At 33.2% G+C, this 10,121-nt stretch overlaps 1 protein-coding gene and 1 long non-coding RNA gene across 4 annotated transcripts; one reads left to right on the top strand and one right to left on the bottom strand.

Annotated features, from left to right (window-relative positions):
• Positions 1–296: 296 nt before the first annotated feature.
• Positions 297–1,718, bottom strand: LOC133291142 (uncharacterized). The gene is made up of 4 exons (XR_009748767.1): positions 1,446–1,718; positions 1,094–1,169; positions 927–993; positions 297–496 (listed from the first exon to the last, which is right to left on the bottom strand). It is a non-coding gene; the product is annotated as an uncharacterized LOC133291142 (long non-coding RNA).
• A 1,647-nt stretch (positions 1,719–3,365) lies between these two features.
• Positions 3,366–5,136, top strand: LOC133291138 (AAA-ATPase ASD, mitochondrial-like). 3 transcript variants are annotated; one of them, XM_061489334.1, is made up of 3 exons: positions 3,366–3,805; positions 3,842–4,386; positions 4,426–5,136. In XM_061489334.1, exons 1-3 carry the CDS (start codon positions 3,414–3,416, stop codon positions 4,992–4,994), a joined length of 1,506 nt encoding a protein of 501 aa, XP_061345318.1. In that variant the 5' UTR covers positions 3,366–3,413; the 3' UTR covers positions 4,995–5,136. The 3 variants fall into 3 exon arrangements, with proteins under 3 accessions (XP_061345318.1, XP_061345320.1, XP_061345317.1); XM_061489336.1 differs by having other exon boundaries at positions 3,366–3,760; positions 3,914–5,136; XM_061489333.1 differs by having other exon boundaries at positions 3,366–5,136.
• Positions 5,137–10,121: the final 4,985 nt, after the last annotated feature.

Raw genomic sequence — 10,121 nt, 5'->3', positions numbered from 1 at the left:
ATGCATCCCCATTCCAAACCCCAATTGTCCATGCCCCAAAACTAAATCCTAGCACTCATCCAACCTCTCCTCCTGAGATTTAGCTAGAATTTGGGCAGCATAACCTTTGTTTTCTCATCGTTTCCCAATTTAAACAAAAGGTACCGAATTGATTCTCAGCCCAACCAATTCAATAACTCAATACATAACAAGCATGCATATATTGAATTTCAAGTAGGCATCATTTACAATACATATCTATTACAAATCATGGAACTTAGCTTACAAAACACTATGATCATTCCCTTGGCTCCCATCAACAAAAGAGATGACCAAAGGCATGAGCATAGGCTAAGTCCATTCCAATATACAAATCATAAATCTAGCATTGCCTATTCATTACAATTCTATACATGTGAGCTACAAAACAACATGTATAATCTCAAAAGAAATGCCACATTTCATGCATAATCCAGATATGGCCACTTGCCACCAGAGGCTCCTGCAGCATCCTTACCTGAAAGGGGGTCCCCACAACACGGGGTGAGATATACGAATATATCCAGTAAACCAGGGGTCCTTGGAGCATCTCTCCACCCCACAGTTCCATATCAGTGTAATAGCAATAACAATAATAATGCAGTAAATACATATCTATGCAAAGTGCAATACATCTCCAGGAGAAATCCCTCGAGCTCTCAAGCTATCCTAAGGAAACTCAGATGCAAATAGTCCTACTGGCCAGCTAACTACCAAGTATGATTTACGCATCGTCATGCAACATACCACATAGGGAAACACCATCCTATGCCACACCAAATGCATACACATACGTATAACAAAGCATTACACTATTTCATTGCATTTATATACACTATAATCACCACTACCCTTTCAGGGCTTGGTGGAACAATCAAGGGAATTACACCCAAGGTCCGAAGGCTTACCTCAATGCTTCAGTCGACCTTTGTTCTTCACCAACAGTTTCAACAATCAACTTTTCCAAACATACACCTATACAAGGGTAATGCAATTAACATATTGCTTTCAAGGATAACTCATCATCATCACTCCAAGCTATCCTATTCATACCACAACATAAGGATGAACTTACATATTTCAAGGACTAATCCATCTCCATTGCTTGCTCCAAAGGTTGGTCAATTAAGGTTGATCCAATTGCCTCAATCCTAGACAACACAAGGATACAATCAATGACCAACCAAACAATGGTTCAACAATGCAAGAAAACTCATAACCAAGTGTCATATTCTTGCAATTTTCCAATCCTACTCATTTGACTACTAAGCTCATTTCTAGCATTTTTCATAACATCTACTAAGTCTCAAACTTCTTAGAGCATAGCCAATTTAATCACATTTCTATGAAAACCCTAATACACTATTCACAAACCCTAACTCATGCAAAAATCTAGGGATTTAGTGTGCAAAGTAGTGGAAGCTTACCACCAATGACCACACAACGATGCAATGAGCGCTCCCCAAGCTTCAATGGAGAGAATCACCCCAAAACCCCAACTCTCACCAAAAGGGGCGAATTTTGGAGGGTTGATATCTCTCTCCCCAATAACTCCCACTCAAAACAAAGCTAGGATTATAAAAGAGGGGAAGAATCTAAGTGGTTTAGGCTTTTGAACGGATTAATTTGGTTGAGATTTGCTCTCTCCCTTTTCTCTTCCTTCTTTCTCCTTCTTCTTCTTTCTCCTTCTTTCTCCTTCTCTGGTTGCTCGACGAAATGGGGTGGGAATTGGGGCTCTTTTGGCTTTTAGTCATTTAACATTGGTTAAGTGGCCTTAAGCGGGTATTGGTTCGTCTATCTATTCAACTCCAATAATTACCAAACTTTACTCAAAAGTCTGGAATATTATTCTAGGAATATTTTTATTTTTATTTTTATATTTTGGGTACTTTTTCCAGTACCCATTTATACCCCTTAATTTTCACTGAGTACACTTTTTAACTCCAAAGTGACTCAGATTCATTTAATTAAGCATTATACTTAATTTCACTCAGTAAAACATGCTTAATTAATTAATTACACTTGATTTACTAAATAATTAAGATGGGCTATTATAGTTTTCATATATCATATGAACAAACATTGAAAGTAAGTAAGCAACTCAAGTATATTGGTAAATAGATTTAGAAAAAAATTCACAATAACCTACAATATTTATATTTTTTTTCCATCAAAGAAGGCAGGGCAAAGAGAACCATAGAGCTACCACTTTTGCAAAAGCAATTTCGCTTACACAAAGTGTTATATAAACATTGCAGGCTATTTGGTCATACATCACCCACTATCCCCAAATAGAAGATAACTTCAAAGAATTTATAAGCTTTCTTGATGAGGAGCACAATATAGACCTCTCTAATGTCAAGGTAAAAAGTCTATCTAATAGGGGTTTCATTCCCTAGGATGATTTGTAGTTAGTTTTTGCTTTCTTTCTCTTGTAATTCAAAAAAAATAAAAAATAAAAAAATCTAATAGATGTTACTGCACAAAAAAAAAGATTCTGGAGTAAATTAGTTGATAGTTGTTTTGCTTGTTTTCTTGCAGAGATGTTCTATATACATGATGATGCTCCTTCATTTGTTGGGACCAATTCATTTACTGACATTAATGAATCAGAACAAATTCCGGGTCCTACTCCCATTAATGTCAACAAGAATGCAACAGTTCATGAAGAGGTTGAGGGCAAAAAGGGTTCTTTGTAAAGGGACATTCAAACATGGTTGGTTAACTCTCTTTTTCTTTAATTAAAAATTAATTAACCTTTAAAATATAATAGTTTCAAGGAACGTATTTTTCAATCCTGCATCATGCATTATTATTAAAATAGTAGAATTCATTTTCATTTTTCTGTATCAACTTTAAATTATTAAAAATACAAGGAGTGTATTTAAAAATTCCGCTGCCGACTATAAAGAGAAGGTAATATAAAAAAAGAAAGAAGGAAACTTAACCTTTGTTTTTTGGACTACATACGTTTCCTTGTTTTTATAGTTAAATATAAGTCAATGAGAGTGAAATATATTAGTGGGAAATTTTTCTTGGCCAAGGTGATGCCAAAATGGTACAATGAAAATGGTGAAATTTTCATGAAAATCTGACGGCCCTTGAAGCATTTGAATGGTCAGTAATGACGGCTGAATGCAAACCCCAAAACATACGGAGTCAATATGAGTAAAATGTCGTCAACAGGAAACTCTCACGAAAACAAACGGTGCTTACTTGGTACTTGCCAGTTCAGTATTCTTAATAAACTTGCGTGAGGGGCAAGAAAAGACGACCAAAACACTCCATTTTACTACTTATAAATACTACATCACTTGAGTGGGGTTAAACACAGAAAAGAGAGAGAATAATAACCCAAAAAGTTTCTTAGAAAATAGTACTGGTGAGTGCAAGGGATGATGGGGATTGGGCAAATATGGTCACAACTAGGCTCAATTACGGCTAGCATCATGTTTGTCTATGCCATGTTTGAGAAATTCTTCCCACCTCATCTTCGAATCTATGTATCAAAATACACTCAGAAATTCACAGGCCTTATGTACCCTTACATCCAAATCAAATTCCCTGAGTTCTCTGGTGAACGCCTCAAGAGAAGTGAAGCATATTCTGCCATCCAAACATACCTCAGTGCAAACTCTTCTCAAAGTGCCAAAAGGCTTAAAGCTGAAGTGGTCAAGGATAGCCAGACTCCACTTGTGCTTAGCATGGATGACAATGAAGAGATCAATGATGAGTTTCAAGGGGTCAAAGTTTGGTGGAATGCAAACTCCTTCACACTTTCAACACAGTCATTTTCATTGTACCCTACTTCAGATGTTAAGAGGTACTTAACCCTCACCTTCCACAAACGTTACCGTGACATCATTACAGGGTCTTATATCCAACATGTGTTGGAAGAAGGGAAAAATATTGCATTGAAGAACAGGCAACTGAAGCTTTACACCAACAATCCAAGCAAACATTGGCATGGATACAAGAGTACAAAGTGGAGCCACATAACATTTGAGCACCCTGCAAGGTTTGAAACACTAGCTATGGATCCAAAGAAGAAGGAAGAGATTATAAATGATCTTGTTAAGTTCAAAAATGGAAAAGAGTACTATGCTAAGATTGGGAAGGCTTGGAAACGTGGTTATCTGTTGTATGGTCCACCAGGGACAGGTAAGTCTACTATGATAGCTGCCATGGCTAATTTCATGAACTATGATGTGTATGATCTTGAATTAACAGCAGTGAAGGAAAACACTGATCTAAGAAAGCTGTTGATTGAAACATCAAGTAAATCAATTATAGTGATTGAAGACATTGATTGCTCTCTTGATCTTACTGGCCAAAGGAAGAAGAAAAAGGAAAAAGATGAGGATGATGGTGAGGCACCAAAAAATCCTATTAAGAAAGATGAAGAAGAAGAGAATAAGGGAAGTAAGGTAACTCTATCTGGGTTATTGAATTTTATTGATGGGATTTGGTCAGCTTGTGGAGGAGAGAGGATCATAATTTTCACAACCAACTTTGTGGAGAAACTTGATCCTGCTCTCATTAGGAGAGGAAGGATGGACAAGCACATTGAATTGTCCTATTGTTGCTATGAAGCTTTCAAGGTGCTTGCCAATAACTACTTGGATGTTGAATCACACAGTTTGTTTCCAACTATTGAGAAGTTGTTGGGTGAGACCAACATGACACCTGCTGATGTTGCTGAGAATCTGATGCCTAAGTCAATTATTGAAGATTCAGAGACTTGCTTGAAGAATCTGATTGATTCTCTTGAAAAGGCCAAAGAGGAAGCCAAGAAAAAGGCAGAGGAGGAAGCAAAGAAAAAGGCTGAGGATGAAGAAGCACAGTTGAAAGCTGAGAAAGCAAAAGAACAGATGGGTCAAGAGGAAGTGGTGAAAGCTAATGGAAAATCTAAGGAAGAGGTGAAAGAGAATGGAAAATCCAAGGAAGAAGTGAAAGAGAATGGTACCATCCAATAATTTTAATTAGGAATATTAATTTCGATGATTATATCCATGCTTTACATCTCTTTTATAAAATCATAGTTGAATTATGCTGCTGTAATGTTGTTTTAATTGCTTTTCCTTTGTTATCAAAGTAATAAATGGAATTCACGTTTCAAAGCTCATGTTTACCTTTTTATTAACTATGAGGCAAAACAAATCCTTTTTTATAATTATTTTTTCGATATTTCTCGTGCATGTCGTAGGAGATAAAATTATATTCAACGTATACATAAAAGTGCGTGGGGCCCATGTGAATTATGTATAAAATTATTTTCTACATACACACACTTTTATATGTTCTTTTTTGACTCTTATATATTTTTTCTCGTTTTGGCATTTCTCTTTATGCTATTCTTCTTCATGATTAATTGATGATTTATGGTTGTGCTTGTTGTCTCTAATGATGTGTTCTATTTTATTTTTTGGGGTGCAACTGCTATTGGTAATAGTTCCATTGCATTAGGCACTAATAATACCGATGCTATAACTTTTGGAGAAGAAAATAGAGATTTCAAGATAGAAAACTTTGTGTATGATCCTAGCAATGATGCCTTTATAACTCCAAATTACTATAAACCACTTGACCATCCTTTCGTCACCCCACGAATGTAGTTCACCATCTCATTCCACTCTACATTAAGAGGTTCGTGCTTAATATAAAAGGGTTCTTTGTAAAGGGACATTCAAACATGGTTAACTCTCTTTTTCTTTAATCAGAAATCAATTAACCTTCAAAATATAATAGTTTCAAGAACATGATTTTCAATCATGCACTATTATTAAAGGAAAATTATACTTTCATATTGCATGAAATTGATATTTCATGTTGCACTCACATTAAAAAATGTACTTTTTTTTTAAAATTAGTGAGTCCCGCTTTATTTATATTTTAATATGAAAAATTTCTACGATACTCCCGTTCCACCCATTTTTTCATACATCCCTCCTATAAAAACCAAACCAATAGTGACTGATGACATGAAAGAGAGAGAAACATTATCTTAATATAGGTGTAAAAAGATGAATGATAGTAGTACATAGTACTATTGTACTAAAAATGAGCTCCTTAATATGAGAGAATTTTTCTCCTACTACATAAAAAAAAGTAATCCCCATTAAAATAATAGAATTCATTTTCATTTTTCTGTGACAACTTTAAATTATTAAAAATTCATGGAGTGCATTTAAAATTTTCGCTGCGGACCACACAAAGAGAAGATAATATAAAAGAAGAAAGAAGGAAATAACCTTTGTTTTTTGGACTTTATACGTTTGTTTGTTTTTATAGTTGAATAGAAGTCAATGAGAGTGAAATATATAAGGGAAAACATTTTCTCATGTCGTAGGATAATTGTTTTCTTCTACTAGTGATCTTTCGATTTTCGTACAATATTTTTTGTTGCTTTTTTATTTTTTTAATAGATGTGAGTCCCATATAAGATGTATCTATAACATGAGAAAATTTTCTCCTACCGTATGAAAAAATCGAAACCAATATATAAATGGGAAAATTTTCTTGGCCAAGGTGATGCCAAAATGGTACAATGAAATTATGAAAATGGTGAATCATATATGAAAATCTGACGGTCCTTAAGCATTTGAATGGTCCGTAATGACAGCTGAATGCAAACCCCAAAACATACGGAGTCAATATGAGTAAAATGTCGTCAATAGGAAACTCTCACGAAAACAAACGGGGCTTACTTGGTACTTGCAAGTTCAGTATTCTTGCGTGAGGGACAAGAAAAGAAGAACAAAACACTCCATTTTACTCCTTACAAGTACTACATCCCTTGAGTGGGGTTAAACACAAAAAACAGAGAGAATAATAACCCAAAAAATTTCTTAGAAAATATTACTAAAGAGTGCAAGGGATGATGGGGATTGGGAAAATATGGTGACAACTAGGCTTAATTATGGCTAGCATCATGTTTGTCTATCCCATGTTTGAGAAATTCTTCCCACCTCATCTTCGAATCTATGTTAGAAAATACACTCAGAAATTCACTGGCCTTAGTATGGATGACAATGAAGAGATCAATGATGCGTTTTTCATTGTTTTTTTTATTATTTTAATAAAAAAAGGAATATAATTTCTCATGTTATATGAGACAAAATTATTTTATGTAACACAAAAAAGTGAATGAAAGCCACTAAGGAAAAGAGAGCAAAAGAAAACGAGTGGATTTCAATAACTTTTTTATGTGTGCATAAGACAAAATTGTCCCATGTAACATAAGAAATAATATTCCAATAAAAAAATATAGTCAAATTAATGAGTGTATTTTTTCTAAATAAGGATATGTTATTGGGTCACCCAGATTAAAAAAGAAAAAGAGGGATTATCAGTTCAGAAAACTCTTAACACCAAATGCATGGTCAAAGAGTAGCCATTAAGAGATGAGTTGGAGAAGATATAGACATATGAAGATATAGCCATTTTTCATGGTAGGCCTATGTTCAACAGTGTTGATGTCCCAAATACTACCAAACTTACAAAAGGCAAAGACTAAAATTATCGCTTACGCAGGAACAAGAGCCAAATCCAAAATTTTATTCCAACTTATCATAATTACAAAATTAATATTCACAAATTTAACCGTGACATTGTTATCTTGTCCACAAGACAATGGGATTCTTTGAGATATATTGTAGTCATTAAGTTTTTCAACTATTTAAAAAAATATATTAGTAAATGTGAACTATATATAAATTAGCCATACCATGCTCATAAGTTTGATATCAAAACACTAGTACATTCACTCAGATCAAAGTTTCTTAAAATTAATGTTAGTGTGAATATTAAATTTGCATAATCTTAATATATAGAAAGGAGAACCAAACTTTGAAAACTTTGCTGACGTGTTGCTCTTTTCTTCATTCTGAGCTTTTAGTTCACACTTAAAAGAATTTGAAATGTTTCCTCTTTTAATATTTTTTTCTTCATTTTAATAAATTAGTTCAAAAATAAATTTCAAAATAATTCAATTTTTAAATTCAAATTATTTGGTGGCCAACAGTAATAATTAATATCTCACTACTTTCTGCATGAGAAATGGTTAAGCCTATTAATTGTTAAATTCAAATTCGAAATTTGAACTGAATAGGTGGGAATTATTCAAATTCAAAACTTAAACTTTATAGGTGGGAAACTTTTCAGTTCCTCCCCTCTCTCAATTACTCTTATAAATATCAAATTCTAAGATGACATCTTTATTTTCCCTCGCGCTTTTCTCACCTCCGATACTTCACCCAAACCCCATCCTTTTCCTTTCTCCTCATTCACTCTCATTATATTTCTCATTTTCTTAAACATTAGTCACAGACTCGTTTACCTCTTTCCGGTCAAAGAGGAAGTAAGATGGGACCTTTAGCAAAGGAGTCAGACACTTGAAACAGCTCCAACAACACCCTTTGAGAACCAAGGTCATTCGTCTTCATTTATTACTGCATCTATCTCATTTTTTATTTCCCTTTACATGGCCTGCTTTCCTTACTGTTTTTTTTATCCTTTGTCACTGACCCTTTGTTTTGTTAGTCCTAAAAGAGCTACCTTTAATGGTTCATATAATAGATTGGCAGTAGGTGGCTAACGACTAGCGTCTTGGAAGAATTTATAAGAAACAGTTTAAAGGTCTAACCTTGCACACAAAAGTGAAAATCTTTGAGAAAATTTCAAAAGCCATATTAAAGTTGTCTTAGTTCATACCACTAAAATTCCTCATGGATATTATGTCTGTTAAGCCCATGAAAGGTGTCATTTTTTCTTTAATTATTCCGTACATTGATTCTAATTAACTATTCTCTTTTGTTTGATACTATGCATTTTTTTTCCTAACAGGTTTTTGCGGCTTTAGGTTGAGATTTTTCTCCTTCCTGCATATTGCTTGGTAGATTGTGATACCTATGGCTTTGACATCTTAACCACTTACAAATTTGGTTCAATGGTTAGTATTTGTAAGTTTATTAATTTAGAAATACTTCAATATGTATAACTCTAGAGTGTTCTGAATATAAAATGTACATGATTATTCAATGGATTGAGACTCTTTCTTATGGTTGTGAGTTACAATTTCGGATCTTGCCTAACTAATCTATTCCCCACTATTATGGTTGTGAGTTACTTTCACTGTTATAAATCTCAGGGGTGTTTTTTTTATAGTTCTTTCTCATTTAATGCTTATGTTTCAGGGGTATCAGTTAGGAAAATGCGAAAAAATGCATAATGGTGGAAAAGGAAAAGATCAAGACTTTATAACAGTGAAAGCAAACAATCTACCATGAAACCAACATTATCAATGAAATTGGGGTTAAGAAGAAGAAGAACTGTTTATGAGTATATTAGGTGGAAGATGAAGATATGGGTTACCCTCTTTTGATTTTTTGATTTTGTAGCTTCCCATTTTCTTTTCTTTTTTTCTTTTATTTGTATATGCACCATGTAATTGTGGATTGATAATAACCAGAATGATATATTATTATATATTCTTTTTTTATTTTTTTATTTTTTTACCACCGAACATAATTACTAATATCCTTTGTATATTCAAAAAAATAATGATTTTTCTTTATTTTCTGTATGAATTTATGATTTATCCTTAGTATATCCTTTTTATTTTCTTTTTTTTCTCCAGTGAAATTAAATAATATTCAAAACTTATTTCGGTAAAATTTTCAAAAAATTAATATGCTTTGAATGTGAATAAACTATTGAAACTCCAAAAAAATCTCATAATAAGGGAAAATAACGTTTGAAAATGTGCAAATAACCTAAAACGTCTGTTTATTTATTATTTCTGTTTCTTTATATTTTCATCTTTTTAAGCTCTACTTGTGAATATTTAACTTAAAATTTGAATAGGTATAAAACAAATATACATATTAAATAAAACACATGCAACCCAAAAATATGATCCAAGTAATGCATCATATAAGATATCTTTTGGAATTTCTATTGTAAACCTGAATGCCTTGAAAATTTCAAAGAATTCCTATTCTAATTCTGATTGTATGGAAAATTTCAAAGGTTTATTGTAGATGTTTTCAAAACACAAAGTAAATTATATTAGGAGGAGTCTCTTAACAATTAATGAAAATAAG

This window comes from Gastrolobium bilobum, unplaced genomic scaffold, assembly GCF_033153095.1.
Source record: "Gastrolobium bilobum isolate Gb01-03AN ecotype WA unplaced genomic scaffold, APGP_CSIRO_Gbil_v1 utg69930, whole genome shotgun sequence".
Lineage (NCBI taxonomy): Eukaryota > Viridiplantae > Streptophyta > Magnoliopsida > Fabales > Fabaceae > Gastrolobium > Gastrolobium bilobum.
This window is presented reverse-complemented; position numbering and strand designations above follow the sequence as displayed.

Excerpts from the sequence above, each read along its gene's own strand:
- LOC133291138 (XM_061489333.1), top strand. The coding sequence starts at position 3,414 with ATGATGGGGATTGGGCAAATATGGTCACAACTAGGCTCAATTACGGCT.